This window comes from Colletotrichum orchidophilum, assembly GCF_001831195.1.
Source record: "Colletotrichum orchidophilum strain IMI 309357 chromosome Unknown Scaffold_110.1, whole genome shotgun sequence".
NCBI lineage: Eukaryota > Fungi > Ascomycota > Sordariomycetes > Glomerellales > Glomerellaceae > Colletotrichum > Colletotrichum orchidophilum.
Genome location: NW_019173066.1, coordinates 75,365 through 91,073, shown reverse-complemented (window position 1 = coordinate 91,073; position 15,709 = coordinate 75,365). Strand labels below are relative to the sequence as shown.

The 15,709-nt window shown below is 54.5% G+C and overlaps 7 protein-coding genes across 7 annotated transcripts; 4 read left to right on the top strand and 3 right to left on the bottom strand.

The window, feature by feature from the left end:
* Positions 1-323: 323 nt before the first annotated feature.
* Positions 324-1,536, top strand: CORC01_10805 (uncharacterized protein; the record flags this gene model as incomplete). The annotated part of the gene is made up of 4 exons (XM_022622432.1): positions 324-483; positions 687-1,086; positions 1,134-1,229; positions 1,275-1,536. 4 exons carry the CDS (start codon positions 324-326, stop codon positions 1,534-1,536), a joined length of 918 nt encoding a protein of 305 aa, XP_022471070.1.
* A 388-nt stretch (positions 1,537-1,924) lies between these two features.
* CORC01_10804 (uncharacterized protein) lies at positions 1,925-2,203 on the top strand (the record flags this gene model as incomplete). Its single annotated transcript, XM_022622431.1, has 1 exon — positions 1,925-2,203. The coding sequence occupies one exon, from the start codon at positions 1,925-1,927 to the stop codon at positions 2,201-2,203; it is 279 nt and encodes a 92-aa protein (XP_022471069.1).
* A 323-nt stretch (positions 2,204-2,526) lies between these two features.
* CORC01_10803 (uncharacterized protein) lies at positions 2,527-2,867 on the bottom strand (the record flags this gene model as incomplete). The annotated part of the gene is made up of 2 exons (XM_022622430.1): positions 2,527-2,631; positions 2,760-2,867. The coding sequence occupies 2 exons, from the start codon at positions 2,865-2,867 to the stop codon at positions 2,527-2,529; spliced, it is 213 nt and encodes a 70-aa protein (XP_022471068.1).
* A 1,951-nt stretch (positions 2,868-4,818) lies between these two features.
* CORC01_10802 (uncharacterized protein) lies at positions 4,819-5,556 on the bottom strand (the record flags this gene model as incomplete). Its single annotated transcript, XM_022622429.1, has 2 exons — positions 4,819-5,216; positions 5,277-5,556. The coding sequence occupies 2 exons, from the start codon at positions 5,554-5,556 to the stop codon at positions 4,819-4,821; spliced, it is 678 nt and encodes a 225-aa protein (XP_022471067.1).
* Positions 5,557-6,900: 1,344 nt separating this feature from the next.
* Positions 6,901-11,112, top strand: CORC01_10801 (uncharacterized protein; the record flags this gene model as incomplete). Its single annotated transcript, XM_022622428.1, has 7 exons — positions 6,901-7,954; positions 8,004-8,576; positions 8,649-9,156; positions 9,221-9,247; positions 9,347-10,155; positions 10,582-10,703; positions 10,882-11,112. The coding sequence occupies 7 exons, from the start codon at positions 6,901-6,903 to the stop codon at positions 11,110-11,112; spliced, it is 3,324 nt and encodes a 1,107-aa protein (XP_022471066.1).
* Positions 11,113-11,441: 329 nt separating this feature from the next.
* CORC01_10800 (uncharacterized protein) lies at positions 11,442-11,975 on the top strand (the record flags this gene model as incomplete). The annotated part of the gene is made up of 1 exon (XM_022622427.1): positions 11,442-11,975. The coding sequence occupies one exon, from the start codon at positions 11,442-11,444 to the stop codon at positions 11,973-11,975; it is 534 nt and encodes a 177-aa protein (XP_022471065.1).
* A 1,629-nt stretch (positions 11,976-13,604) lies between these two features.
* Positions 13,605-13,957, bottom strand: CORC01_10799 (uncharacterized protein; the record flags this gene model as incomplete). Its single annotated transcript, XM_022622426.1, has 2 exons — positions 13,605-13,684; positions 13,762-13,957. 2 exons carry the CDS (start codon positions 13,955-13,957, stop codon positions 13,605-13,607), a joined length of 276 nt encoding a protein of 91 aa, XP_022471064.1.
* Positions 13,958-15,709: the final 1,752 nt, after the last annotated feature.

Here is a 15,709-nt window from a genome sequence, read left to right as displayed (position 1 = left end):
TGGTGCGCACCTCCGCGAGTCCCATCGCGCTGTCGAAGGGGTGAAAGGTGGGAAGATAGCTATTTCAGGCATAGCAACCGAGCTCCTAGTACAAGCGCGCGGAACCTACGAGGAGGTGCGCCGAAGAACAACCAGACATCAGTGGTTGTGTAAATGAGACATACACCGATGCTAGCTCTGTGAATGCCCGACGAAGTGGGGTTGTTCAGGGGATCTGGCGAAGAGCGACGGCATAAGAGTCGCCAGCATCTCGACCCTTTCCACAGTCGCATCGTGCCCGTGCCCACGACGACCACATCACGTTCCGAAACGACGACCACACCATGGAGGCAGCAACATGCGGTGCGAATGCCCGAACAACCCAGCCATGGCTGGTAGCAGCGATCAGCCTGACTTTTGGTATCGGTGGTGCCATCGCCCTCCTTACCTTGGTTGCTCGTTTGGCCATCCGACATTCTCAAAAGGCGCTGAAGTGTGATGACTGTGAGTAGAACGAAAAAGCTGTGGTGGTCGCACAAACTGACGCGGGATAGATCTGATGCTGCTGGCCTGGGTGAGTAGCCGGCCGAGGGTCGGCACGAAGCGAGATGTTGACGAGAGGGACTAGGTGTTCGCCATCATCACCCAGTCCATCCTCATCGGTACGTATTGATCCACGATGGCGAGACTCGCTAATATATCCGCAGTCGTGGCACGATCGGCTCGCCCCGACTTGACCTACGTCGCAGAGGTGGCACGTCTGCTGAGCCACGGTCTCGCGGAGACGTCTCTTGTCTTGCTCTACCTTCGCATCTTTCCCAGCAAGTGGCAGACGCGCGCAGGACGGGCCATGCTCGCGGTCATCTCCGCCTACACAATCGCCATTTCGGGGCTGCTCATCCATCGAGCTTCCGCTTGTGCCTATCCCGAGCCCATACGTACGGACGAGGGCGCTGCCGGCGCCCTTCAACTTCCCGTGGCAGCTACCGGAGCGGGTATCATGACGGGCTGTCTGCTGGTTCTCCTGCCTCTCCCGGACTTGTTTCGTGTTCGCTTAAAGCCTGTGGAAACACGCAGAGTGATCCTTCTCTGGTGCTCACCCGTAGTGTAAGGCCCCGATGGCGACTTTGGGCAAGCGACTGACACTTTCACAGAGGCATCGCTGTCTCCTCTGTCCGTCTGTTCTTTCTCTGCAGTCTGCCAGGCCGTTCCGATCCCGCCATGTATGCTGCCCTGGCCATGGTGTTCATGTGAGCAACCCTGCGAAGCGTCATGGTTCAAACTAACGCGCCCAGGTCTGCCGAAACGAACCTGACCGTCATTTGCGGTAATTCGCCAGCGATGCTCCAGATCACGAGAAAGCTCAGAGCAAAAGCCACGTCTTGGGCCACCACGGCAGCCTCGGGAAGTAGAGAGGGGGGTTGCTCGGGCGATCGACCGGGAGGACAGGGCGACTACCCGTTACATCCACTGGATAGAGCCGAGCGACCGTGGACCACAGATGACGATGACAGTAGCCAACGAGGAATACTACAGACAGCTACCTTGCCTGTTTAGACTCAGCCAGTTCATATACCTGCTCAGCACAACGATCACGATCGACGAACAGCGAGTGTCCAAAAGAGTGAAGCATTGATTGTCCACCATGAAGAGAGTGGGTGTGTCGAGCCCTGCGAGTCGTGAGCAATCGCCAATCAATAAGGCCCCGAGTGCGTCCTTCTCTTCGGCCAGATGTCCAACTGCGTCGGGTTGAGTCCGACAAATCACATAGTCAGACACAGAATGGCTCTCTAGACCGTCCTGCTCTCATCTGATCAGGGAATACACATCACGGGGGTACCAGGGAAGGAATGGCTCGTTCACAAACGGTGCTTGGTTGGATAGCATCTTCGTCGCAAGGAGTATACGGATATCGTCAGAGCCGACCGTCAGAGCAGCCCATCACATGCAGGAGCGTCATGATGTGTATGAGATGGTGCATGGCGCATACTGCTCCCCCGAGGCTGGGCTCCCAGCCGGGTGGTGGAGGAAGCCGAAAGACTTGCCGAAGCAGTACCCGCTGATGATGTCGGCCGTGGAGCAAGTGTACGCCCTGCAACATCGGACGGGCCGCACCAGCGGTAGGCGAGAAACCTGTCGCATAGCCTCGTGGACCATTCGTTCGAGCTTCTGTCTCTGCGTGCGTGGGAAACGCCCGTCGACGGCGGACCTGCGAGAGCGGTGATGGCGATGATCAAGTGTGCCTATACCTCCCTGTCCATGCGATCAACACGAATCGCGGATCAGGGGGTTGTATCAGAAGGACAAACTGCCCGACTTGTATCTAGCTCTGTGTTCTGAACCGCGCATCGTCGCTGTAATTCCTCTTTGCGCCGCGAAATCCATCTAGAAGACTGTACCGCGATAGCTCCTGTGATACGGACATCACCCCAAAGACAAGCACCTCCTTCCCACCTTTCACATGACGTAGTACGGCGTTTTGTCATACGCTTGCTGCGCCCCGTCGGTGAGTTTCGGCCAGTGAGCACTGGTACACATTCATATCTTTCAACGCGCCTTTCTGTGACCCTGGTCGCTGTCCTCGTTGAGAGGGTGGTTCTCGATCTGCCACTCGAGCTCGTCGTAGTCATCGTCGCTCAAAGGACTCCGCGGCTAGGGTATGTACTGTTCGGTAGCAATTGCAAGCTTTTCAAGCTGATGGGTTTGGGGAACTCGGTGAGTACCCCCACTCCAAACTCAGTCCGGAAGCCGTGCTGTACCTTGTAGAGGAGACCACTTACAGATACTCTCGCTTCGTGAAGGCTGCCTTTCAAAGAGAGGTACCTTCTGTTGGGTGAGAACCTGACGACCTCTTGCACATCCCTCAGCTCCCATCCGTAGGTCTTCATTTCGAGCGATCGCAGACTACGGAGGGAAGCTAGCTGCTGGAAACCGTGTCCGGGTCGTGGTGATCGCGACATGGTAATGCCCAAGGTATGTCAATAGGGAAACATGTTCGTAATCGATCAGAATGCCACTTCGTCGTGGTCCAATAAGGTGCCCGCAGGACAGGGTGGCGTTTTGCACATGGCCAGGCCGAATATGTCAAGATGGGGACTTCTGTTGGAAAGAACGGAAATCGAGACTTCTTTCAGCTGCTTCATCTCAATGAGAACGTCAGCCCAAGATGACAGCCAAACCGTGTTTGACGTCTCGTCAGAGGCTTTATGCTTTTGCCTGGAGATGTGGATTTGCAGATAGCTACAATGGACATTAGCACCCCGACCTCATTTGCCAGAAACAGGCGAATTGTACCGGATGGATGAGAGAATGAGCTCTTTTACTGACAGCTCGTAAAGATTCATTAAGTCTTTCTCGTGTCGAATTCAATCGTACCGTCTTGAAAATGCATAGAGTGCACACACTCCGAAGATGGCGGTGATGGCGGTTGGCCAAAGAAACGCCAATGAGGTCCTTGGCGTCGCTCTCTGAACAAAGCTCCATGATGGCTATCACAATCGTGACGGGTAGGCTCTGAAGTGGAAAGCTCGACGGCAAGTCCGAAGCAGATTTCGTTTTTGGCGACATCTGCCGGGTGTGCGCTCCTGTGCCAGCCTCCAGTGTGGCTGCCGCCGTCGCCGATCGTACTTGCAGTATCGCAGCCGGATTCCGGCAGGCCGACCAAGTCTTTCTCGTCTGGCTTCAAGCCGGCGGATCAGAGGGTCTCCAATTGTCCCATATGGCGTATCTCAGCCCTCGAAAGCGGTGTCGGGCTATTGCTCGTTGCTGGACTGAGGAGACGGCCGAGTTCGGCTGTAGGTGGGCGACGTCTGGACTCGGTGGAAGGAGAGGGATGTGGGGAGACCCAATTGGCTCCCGTCCGCACATGGTGTCCCGAGAGCGTAGGGCGCACGAATGCGGGCGATCCCTGCCGTCTCTCGTGGCGCCGTTCGATGTGTCACCCGTCAAGCTTGGGAAGCATGTATGATTTGTCACGTGCGGCTTGACAAAGATATCACACTCTTGGAAGGTACTGTCAGGCCGCGTCGCATCAAGTGAAGCGGTCAGCTGTGCACGTAGGGTCTATTGTGACTATCATTCGAACTGCCTTTCCTAAGTCGACTACGCCTGGAATCCCCTTTTACCCCCCTCAACACGGGGATAACGTCAATCCACTGCCGGTGCCACAGTGGCTGCATCCCCGGAGCCCCCCGGCGCCCCGCCGGTGGCTGCGCGCCTGACAGGTAAGGCGCCCGGACGCGGAAAGACGACCCTGGACGCCATCGTTTGACTGCTCGTGGAAACATGTAACAGGGGTTTGATCCAGAGGTTTGTTTGCAAGATGCTCGGGAGATAAATATTGCTCATGTTCTCGCGACCGCTTGTCTACGTCGACCGTGGCGCTCTTCTTCGGCTACCTTGGTGAAGTAGTTATTGTGGATCATACCGTCATTAACGTCGTCTTTGATTCACTGCTAAGCAAAATTGATTGAGAACGACTCCCACACTACGAAATAGGATAGCCCTGGAGAAGACGTTACTTTGAGTAATGAGTCCCATAGGCCGGCTTCTATCTCGCAGTACGTGAACCGAGGGTACGGTCTTTTTGATGCTGGCTCAGCAGGACCATGGCTGGAGATGACAAAAAGAAAAGCAACGCTGACGCGACAAGGTTGTGGTCCTGGATGCCACTCAGACTCGCCTGGGGAATTGCCGAGCAGGAGCATGGAAGCGAGGTCATGAACTCAAAACAAAACATCGCACCATGGGGAGATCAAACATGGCTGTTTCCGGGTAACAAGCTCTTGTATCATTTCTAAGGCCATCTATCGTAACAGCACTGCAACCACCACCCGTATCCTACCAGAAATTGCATCTGGGCCTGAATGGCTTGGCCTTGACAACAAACATTCTCCGATGTTTGGATTCGGCCCCTCGAGTCATCGCGGGGCTGTTGGTCCCAGCTTCATACACATAAAGTAGAGTTTCCTCCTTCGTCATGGGAAACCAGGATGCGAAATAGAGAGGTGTCGGCTCGATCTCTACGGACGGGACCAGTGGCGGAACGCCTTGTTGAAAACGAAGATCTGATGCGGTGTGTAGGGTCCTCGAAGTGTCGAGCTCCCAAGGCAGAGCCTGGTTTGCGTTGAACGGTAGCGGAGCCCAAACGCTGCCGTCGTCTATGAGTTCCCGGTCGTGAAACCCGCCATCCAAAAGATATGCAATGATCTTATCGCGACCTAACAGAACAGCAAGCTGGAAAGCCGACAAGAGTTCTGTACCTCGGAACAGGTCGTCCCATAGAACCGGAGAGGCACCAATCGCAAATTGGCCGAGGAAGCAGTCGTATGGTAGTCTCCTCTGAAAATCCGCCCCCGACTGCTGTGCATTCTCAAGTACACGCAGTGAAACGGAGTCGTCTTCGCACTCGGAAATCGCCCAGGTCACAGAACGTGGAACAAACGACTGCAAGTCTCGCTTGTAAAGTAGTGGCGTACAGATGGTTCGAAACAACTTGCTGCACAGAGCTAGGGTTCGGAGTGTGTCTTGGTCGCAATATGCCATCGTCATGACGAGGATCTCGGGGGGTAGATACATGGAGGAATATCCCTTTCGCGAGGGAGCAAATTCATTGGGAGCTGTCTAGCTTGGAATGACCTGGGGCTGTGTAGCTGATCGTCAATTGATCGTGCAGCTCGATGGCAGCCACTTGTTATAGGCACATTCGGCCTGACACATACATATATTCAATGTTGGAACCGCGCATTGCGTTCAGTTTGATGCGAGCATCAATTGCTAACCTGATTTCAGCGCAATAGTAGCCGTACGCCAAAACCCTTTTTTGGCTCAGGACGCGGTTGTTCTTAGCTCTGTTATAGCCGTGTCAATTGTGCCGACATGCACCCAGTTCGCACGACCTATATCTAGCTCACAGCGAAACGTGGAGGCGACGATCACGGCAGCTTGAGCAGCTGCATTTGGCCGTTCTTGGCGACCGGAGCAGGGTCCTCCCGGCCACAAGATCAAGATTTTGCTTGCCCTCCCCTGCCTGATGCTCCACATCTGGCTCATGACGGGAATGAGTTCCAGTGATCTTACTTGCCGTGCCCCGAGGTCTTGGCTACCTCCCCATGTCCCCATCCGCCAAATCTGGAGCTGACGCTTCTCTGCAGCTGTTATACTCCGCGCAAGATCCATTTCCGGTTCTAATACTCAACGAGTGGAGTTCCACCGCCTGCTTTGCCTAGGGCGGATTCGCACACTATTCTGGAATAACATTTTCGTCTTCCAATCTATATTCAAGCAATAGCTATGCTGAGGTACCGAGGGCCGTTTTCTGGCGTCTCGGAGAAGAGTTGGTTGTCATGAGCCGTGGAGCTGATTGAGATCGTCGCATGTTCCAAGTCTTAAGTCTCTACTGAGACTACATACCTGACAATATACTCCTATCACAAAGCGGGGTATCGAGCGGAAGGCAATCTATCTCCAGATGCGGCTGTGCTTCTTTCTTATACTCCGAGCGAATATAACAAACTATAGGTTCACTCGAATTTTGGTTGCACTATTATACTGTATACACACACACACACACACAAGTAGAGTATGCCCTGGCTACAGTAGAAACCGAAATAAATTTCCGTGTTCACATGCAGAAACTCTTTCGCGCACAGGCGTTTGTGGATCCGTTTGCTGAGGGGACAGTACAGTACTCGCTCAATTACGAATAAGCCGGCTGGACCTACGTTTGGCTGTGACCGAATATTCGGCCGGAATTGGCTTCAGAGCGTTGACTAGGGGATTGCAGACGGTTATGGATTCACCCGAGCATTGGGCTTCGAGTTCATCTCTCCGGCCCATTTTGGCTTTCGAGTTGCTGTCTGCCACTGCCTATAAGACAGACACGCGTCTCGTCTGCCCGATGTAGCTGGCGGCCCTGATCCAATGCGCAAGATGACCCGTTGTAAACACACTGGCTGGCTGCGCGTGGCCACCAAAGACCATGCATACATTGTCGAAGGCTCGGATCGTGCCCAAAGACTCTTGGACAGTCTGCCACGCCCGGATAGCCAATACCCGAGTACCCTCGTGTTGATAGGAAATGCGACCAAGCGGGTTGCCATGCAAAGACTCGGCGTGGACGTGACAAGGCCCAACACGACCCGGGGCCACGGCGAGATCCATCTTTCTGTAGCCTCGGTCGGCGCGTCTGGCGCAAGGCCCACGTTGATTGCCGATGCCGATCTCCCGCCCCATAAGCGGCTCGGGAGGCCGAGAAAATCTACACTCTGCCATGAACTCGTAGCAAGACCACTTTCGATCTCTCACGGCGAAACCAGCCCGTGCACAACACTGAAATCTGGCGACCATGTCTATAATCGCATGCTCCTGCCGTTTGCCGATGCTATCTGCTTTTTTGCCGACGATATCGGCGGCGTAGAGGTCGTCGCCCAGCGGCTTGCGTCGTGGCTGGATCTGGGCACATCGTCTACATCGTCGGTACGGCCCTGGTTGGTGGTCGTCACAAACGGCGGCGAAGAAAACTCCACGCGCAGTCAGTTACTGCAGGCCGTCCGCAAGAGGACAGATACTCACCTGTCCGAACGTTTCCACGGCGTCCGCATCATCAGCCTGGCCGACACGACGCCAAAGTCTCTGCGACGCCACCTTCGTTACCTGCGCTGGGACATACTCAGCAATGAGCTTTCCTACATGACGGAGACGAAACGGGTCGAGCGCGTGTTTGCCAGCTGCCTCTTCTCGGCCACCCACCTCGCCGGCCTTCTTCGCCACGCCGCGGAGCACGTCGGCGATGCCGGCGCACCGCCCCTCGACTTCCTCGCCGTATCTCGGCTGGACAACCCGGCGGCGGCAGATCTGCAGGAACATCTCGCGCGGTTCCTCACGCACTGTGACTCCGTCGACAACCTGAAAAGATTCGCCGTGCCTGTCATCGCCTCTAGCTTCATACTGGACCAATATCCTCCTGGCATGCACCGTACGTCCACGGGCATCCACCACCTTGGGTCCTCACTGACGGCCCGCAGTCTTCGATCCGCGCGACGTCTTCCAGATGTTCTACAAGGACGTGTGCCACAACGTATGCGGCACCGCCGTCCTCGCGCATGAAGGGTCCACCGACTTCGTCTTGCCGTCTCAGTTCGCCAAGATGATCGAGGCCCAGATGGCCCGTATCTTCCGGCAGCTGACGACGGGCCAAACCTCGGCGTCGCTGCATCGACAGCTTGTCGTCGCCTTCGCGGAGAACTGGGACCGGCTTCGGTCTGACAGCACATGCTACCATTGTCTGCGGCGCGCTCCGCAGGTCTTTCCAGCGTGCGGCCACGGCCAATGTATGAACTGTGTCAAGGTATTTGGCGTCGCGAGTGCGGCCGACCCGTGGCTCATCGAAGTCGACGAGTGTATCCTCTGCGGAAAAAACGTTAACATGCAGATACGTGTGAAGCCGGACACCGCGTCGGTGCGAGTCTTGTGTATTGACGGCGGCGGGACGCGGGGGAAGTATCCCCTCAAGGTGTTGAAGCAGCTCGAAGACGATATTGGCCTGCCCGGCCATCCGGTACAGCAGAACTTTGACGTAGTCTTCGGGACGAGCTCAGGTGTGTTACCGGACGCTGTCGTTGTTGCCGGTGTAGATGTGGGTGACTCCCCTGGTTGACAGATCGTGACAGGCGCCATCAGCGCCGGTGCCCTCTGCATCAACGGATGGACGGTGGATGAGTGCATCGCCCGCTTCGAATCCCTTTCGAACGAAGCATTCACGCCTCGCGGGGTTCCGTCCATTCCAATCATAGGCTCTTTAATACGACTGATGATGCGGGTCCCTTTTTTTGCCACCGTTGTGCGAACCGCAGCCTTGCTTCTTTTTGACAGCAGATATCCGTCGCAGCACATCGAGCAGGCTTTGCGAGACATGTTCGGCTCCGACAGAAGCATCGCCGACTACTCGGCCGCCGACACGATGGGTGCCATGGTCGGCATGACGGTTGCCACCGTGCGAGACGCAAGCGCCTGCATCTTCACCAGCTACAACGGAGTGGGCCAGCGGGCCGGCGATCGCGGTAGCTTCCCCGTCTCTGTTGGGGCGATTCGATGCCGCGAGCCGATGCTGACGGGCTGTTTAGATTATGAACTCCTGAAGACGACCGCCAATGGGGGCCGGGTGGCTTTGTGGGAGATGTGTGTGGTTCCAACGTGTTTGTGTGTCAGGCCCGTGTCTCCCGGTGACTGACCTGGTTTGCAGTATCCGATGTGCAACCGCTGCTCCATAGTCAGTGCCAGCCATTTTTTTTGTCAACCTATACTTGGTTGCGGCAAATGATGACCATAATCGAGTGCTGCGATGGGTCGCTGCTGACAAATGGCACAGCTATTTCACGCCTTGGTCTGTTAACGGCCTCGGCACGTTCCAGGACGGCGGCTTAGTGGCCAACAACCCGTCCTCGATCGCTTTGCAGGAGGTGGCTGCCCTTTTCCCTGAGGCGCCCCACCCGAGCCTTCTGGCCTCGCTGGGCACTGGCTCCTCGGCGAGCGCGTCCGGCGGCGGATGGTGGGACTGCTTCCTCTTCCGCCTGGGGCGAGCGTTCCTGAACCGCCACAAGAATGACTGGCAGCGGGTCGTCGAACAAAAGAAGGTTGGTGGGTCGGGTGAGTTCCTCCGCTTTGATTTCGAGTTCGACGGCCCCGAGCCGCCGTTGGACAGCCTATCCAGCTTCGACGACCCTGAAGGTGATGAGGAGTGCACCTTTCAAGGCCTGCCCGCACTGAGACGTCTGAAGCTGTGCGCGAGGGCGGAGCTGTTCATCTTTGAGCTGCGTGCTTCGCAGCCGTACCTGTTTTCCGATGGGGGGTACGACTGCTGCGGACAGATACGTTGCCGGCTGAGCACTCGCTCTGAAAGCCTGACTGAGTTGATGCGGCAGCTCGCCAGAAGCAAGGCTTACTTCCGCGTCGGCGGCCATCAAGTACCTGGTGACTTCGCGCCATACCCGGCGGCCTCTCCAGATGGCCATTTCCGTCTGGAGGTGAAGTTTCGCGTGGCCAGTCTGCAGGAGTCGCTCGACGTTTGCCTATGGGAGACCGCCGACGAGGGTTGCAACATCAGCGGCTCGCCTTTTACCGTGCAACAGCTAGTGCGGAGCCAAAAGCTCGAGCAGTGCTTCGGCACCTCGGACCATCGTAAGAAACGAAGTCGAGACGATAAGGACAATGATGAAATAAGCCATAAACGACCGAGATTGAAGCGGTAGGTGCATGTATTTAGCAGGAGAGGAGCAGACATACAATGGTGTGCCTGTATTGGTACCGGTAGTATAGCTAAGAAGAACGGGTTTTCGGTTTGAAACCCATTTTGGACGCAGCACCACGGCAGGCGAATCCACAGGGCTGCATTTCGTCTGTGTACTGCTTGAATAGCACTCTGTATTCCACATATTCTGTCCTGATGTTGACTGGTTCTTGTGCGTGACATCTCAACCAGGGGCGAAAAGAACACGATATGTCAGCAATTAGCGGTTCTGGTCAACTGGTCTGGACGCCCAACGAGGAATCATGCATCCAGAAACAGTTGGATGTGGAAGCGGCGCGTTTCACGGATTGCCCTAGATCATCGCAAGAACAGCAAGGAGGCGGAAGTTGGCAGGAAACAGCGCGGCCCTCAGGCGCAGGACCTGCTGAGAATGGGTCACCTAAGTCGGACCGCATCACAAGTCGGAAATGTTTCTCTCGTACCTCGTTGGCAAGATTCTGCACTAATGTTCTGAACCATCAAGTCCGTCCTCGGGAAAGCTACGCACACACGACAATCCCGATACCCCTCATGAGGAAGGGGTCGAGGCTGACGGCAGTGCTGATGTCTTCAGCATCAGCCCGGCCGATTAACAAAGCGATGGGTCTTCGGATAAGGATCACGTAGACCTGGCGCCGCATGAGGTAGCCCCGGAGGTAATGCCGTCCCATCAATATGTCGGTGACATGGTAGAGCTCTTCGCCCTAGGTGACTGCAGCGCCACCTTCGAGACGGACGTGCGGAAGAGGAGTCCTATTGGGTCGCTTGGCGATGGCATGCACGATCTGTTGGACATGACTTCTGAAGCAGTCGACAACAGGGAAGGAGCATTCGACTTGTTGCAATGAATACAATTACTTTCAAGTGTTGGGCACATGAGCTCAGTGGCTGTGCATATTGCAAACCTTGACGGGTGATACATAAAGCGCAACGTAGATACTAGCTCGTCTTTTCACAACTTACCTCCCACTCAACCTCGTCCCTCATGCAGACAATGTTAACGACTGCAAGCCTCATTCTTTGTCCCCAGTCAAGCGGACTTGATGTACTCGAAGAAGATGGCGCCGATTACCTACAACATCATCAGGTCGATTTCGAAACTGATCTTTTCCCCCTCGCCCGAGTCGTTTCTCATTTTTCTGGTCAGTTTTCTTACAAAGGCCCAGTAGCGCAACCAATGTTCGTGACGCCTCTGGGTTATGCCGCAGCAAGCGGTCAATTGAGCGTTGTCTACACGCTCCTGGAGCTCGGCGAAGATGTCGATAGCCAACACAGAGATGGTGGCTCTACTGCTCTATTCCTCGCCTTGTATGGCGGGCATGAGTCATTGGCCACGCTCCTGTTGGAGAAAGGGGCATCCACGGAACTTGCCTTCGGCTACCACCCGCTCCACGCCGCTGCCAGAAATGGTTTCAATGGCATTATCGCCGATCTAATCACCACACACGGGGTGGATCCAAACATTCCAGATTGCGACGGAGCGGTTCCTGCTGTTTATGCACTTCTCCAAGAGCAAGACAAAGCTCTGGCTACGCTCCTACAACTCAAGAGCCACGGAGCATCATTGGACATGACTCTTGACGGGACTGAACGCCCTCTGACTCTGGACAACGTTGCTGTCGCTCTTGGAAAGATGGAAGTGTTGTGCAAGGCTAGACAGGCCAAGGACACTGGTGTTGAAAGCAGTTTGGCGGGTTCGGGATGCGATTAGTGTCAGAGGCGTGCGGTTCACAAGTGAAGAAGTCAGCAGAGGGTCACTTAACGGAAGTAGGTATTGTTAGTTGACAGCATTCGAATCTGGCTGGGTCTCTAAAGTGGCTCTAAAAGAGGGTTCTAGTGTATCTCCCTGATATGACTAACAAGGGCCCACCAGAGGGCACCCTTGTCAGGCACCTGGCATTTAGGCACCAGATCCGGGGCCGAGTGGGATCGCCACAGGCAGCCAACTAGACTGTTGCTACATGTAAATCGAAGTACTGTAACTTGAAATAGACATTGTCTCTGGCCCGACGCAGGGAAATCCAAGACATCCTATGTTGATCACGAAACCAACTTTCATGCCTTAGCAATACCTGTATAGCCACCTTGAGTCGCAACGATACATAGTATGGTCACTTTGCGCTCTTTGAATAGAATGTGTCATTGGCACTTGATGTATAGACCTAAACAGCGCCGAAATCGGCCACTCTTCGCCTTACCAGTGCGATTGTACTTTACCAAGACACAATCACATAAAATGACCGAGAAACGGCGCCAGACCTGTCTCTATCGACCCAAGATGTTCACGCGGTACTTGATAGACATATGTACAGTACATATGGTTGGTTTACTGTACATAGCCAAAACAATGCAACCTAAAGTTGAGACACTGAAAGCAGTCAATGGTAATGAAGTGTTGCCTGAGGTACTGTACATAGTACGCCAATTGATTCCTCCTGGGTGTCGAAATGACTCCTGAAATGGCTCTCGAAATATCTCCAAACGGCAGGAATGTTGCTATCAGGGAGTATATCAGGGAGTATATATATACATACATTGCAATCGGGGATGAGCTTACTGAGGTTTCGCAGGGGTTCCTTCTGGGCAAGTAGATGCAAAAAGGGCCGCGACAAATTTAACCCCAGAAATCGGGATCCAGAAACTGATTTGATCGTAGCTGTACTGTGTATGTATGGGTCGCGTGGTTCTCTGGTGTGTCCAGAAATCCAAACTTGCCGCCAAGGAGTATGGGAAACTCGCCACGGCTGTTGGACATATTTATCGCCAAGGGCCTGTTAGACAAGAAACCATACAGTAGTTGCGCCGACAAGCACGCCCAACCACGCCCAACTGCTTGGTCAACCTCGATTCCCCAGATACGTCTCAGACGGTTGGCGTTGTGCCCTGAGTCAATTTTTGCTTGCAGCCGGGTCATACCCCCCCATGCTGCAGGAGCTTCTTCTTTCCATTGCGTACCGCGGCACGGCCGTGCCACGGGTGTTTGTGAACCATCCCTTTCCACCTTTGGAACAGATATGGCTCTTGTGTTGGAAATACCCAGAGATCTGAACATGCTCCTCATAGTGTCATGCTTCGAGCGATGATGGTTAACGTCTACTGATGCTCCAGTTGGGTTCCAAGTTGGTGGATGGGGCTAGAAATGGGCGTTGCGAAGCAAAAGACCATGAGCGATGAGCGATCGCAGTCACGACCGGAAATTTGACCAGCGACGACGGCCGTGTCTGGCAACGTCCTGACGATGCTCCCCACCAGACACATCGCCAGGGATCCTGGCGGGGACCCTCCTTTCTGGTGACAAACATCCACCTGCTGCAACGCTAGATGATTCCCGACAAACAATTCAGACAAGTTTCATCGCCTGTGATTTGTTTCCGACCATAGTGTCGAAGACGCCATGCGTACCAATGTCCAACATACCCACTGACGTGTCAGTCCCACACACTTCATCAGCGGCGGCGTCGTTGGGCATTCTTGCTTCACAACACATCGGCTCGTACTCTGGAGCGCCGAACCATCGGCCTGGCGTCGGCCAAGTTGCCTCCCACCGTTGGTATCTTTGGCTACTTTGGGATTTTCGTGATGGCTGATCTTCGAATCACCAGCACGATGAGCACCTCTACCGTCGAAGCTGTTGATCTTCAGGACATCTTTGTCCGCATCGGCTCTCTTTTCCGCAGCCGCGCCGATCTCCATGCTGCCAGCCTTCGCTGTCACCTTGTCGCGAACGGACGTGTCACATGTTTGTGCGTCCTGTGGGGGGCTGACGGCACGTTTGCGCGCGCCGTGGGCCGCGTCCTAGACCCATGCTGTGCGAGCCTGAGCGCTGGGGCCGGGCTTTCGGGCCTTGTCCTTCGCCGTTTTCTCTCGGGTATCAATTTTATTTTTGGGTGCCAAACCGCCGGTCTTGGTCGCTGTGGTCCAGTACTGTCTCCCAGTGAACATGTGTGCTACCAAGTCTGCTGAGACTTTGATTGAGTCTCACTACAGCAGGAAATGGCTCATGGATGCTGGTCTGGAACTGCTGCTTCTCTCCTGTTCCCTGCCACCCCACTCGAGGTAACTTCCTGACCCGAAGCCAGATTTGGCTTTGGGTAACCGCACTCTGTGTTCTCGGCGCGGCATATTCTGGTTATAACTTGGATGCACTCGACAGCTTCTTCGTCCCAGTCACCGGGCCTCTCAGCTCTCCGCCCTGCCATCTTTTCAGCTCCTCCTATCATCACTGCTACCGAGCCAATTTCTCTGATCGGCGTGTTTCTCGCAGTAGCATTACCTTCGTTCAGACGTCTTTCTTACGTACACACTTTTGCAGTTCGACTTTTGTTCACGCCATGACCGATTTCTGGCTCATCATTCTGCTCTGTAGCATCGTCAATCTTTTGCATCTCACCATACGCATTTTCGAGAAGAAGACGCGAGACCGTCGAAGTCTCCGACACGGGCAGCTTCGCTGTGACGAGTAAGCGTCGGACGCGAAAGCTTCTCGGCCTAGTCAGGCTCTGGATCATCGAAATGCCATAGTTCTGGATCGGGTCTCACTGCAGAAGGGAGAGGAAATTACATTGTAACTGATCATTTTTAACTCCCTGCTCAGGATTACGTTTCCGCCGAACCAGTGTGCTTGAGACGGAATGAAGATACCATTTGAGTCTTCGGAAAGGCAGGACGAAAGTCAAGAGCCCATCTCGTGGCGTACGAGTTGAGTAGTGTAAAAGGCCCGCGTTGATCGATTGTCTGCGGGCAAGCTTGATCGACTAGGAGCTCTTGTGATGGGATGAATACCAAGGTTTGGCTCTATCTGGTGAACATGAAATACATGATTAGTCAGCTGAACGTACTCCCCGTGTAAGGCCCCCTTGTGAAAACCTCATGCTGGCGGGAGCGATCGCTCGTGTCTTGGGGTGACTATGACGGCCGACGACGACCAGCCAACAACAGGAGTTAATTGAGGGCCGCTCTCATAAATTGCTGCCACCAGGAACTTTTCCTCAAGGGCGACAAATGATTGCAAATTCAGTACTTCGACCGGTCTTCAATGGTAGCCGTGAACGTCGATTCAAGACTCCACCGCGCTTCGCGAGTCATGCGATGGCTCGACCAACAAATGGCTCAGTCAAGTAGGTACATCATACATGAGCGTTGACACACTATTTACTGATGTTCTTGGTAAGGTCGACCGAATTCACTTTGCGCCTGCATGTTGCTCATCAGCCGGTGCCACAGAACAGGTGGAGACGTTTCTGCACAAGCATGTTTCTTCGGAGCTATTGCAGCATTCGTAGACCTCTTATTCCGCGTGAATATAATCCGATCTTGAACATAGAGTGACTTTACTTGGCATCCTGGGTGCTCATCGGTGCAGAGGTTCGACTCTCTAGGTAGGGGCGATGAATTTATACACGAGCCCATTTGACACGCTGTCAAGACAGCGTTGTTGTGAGAGGA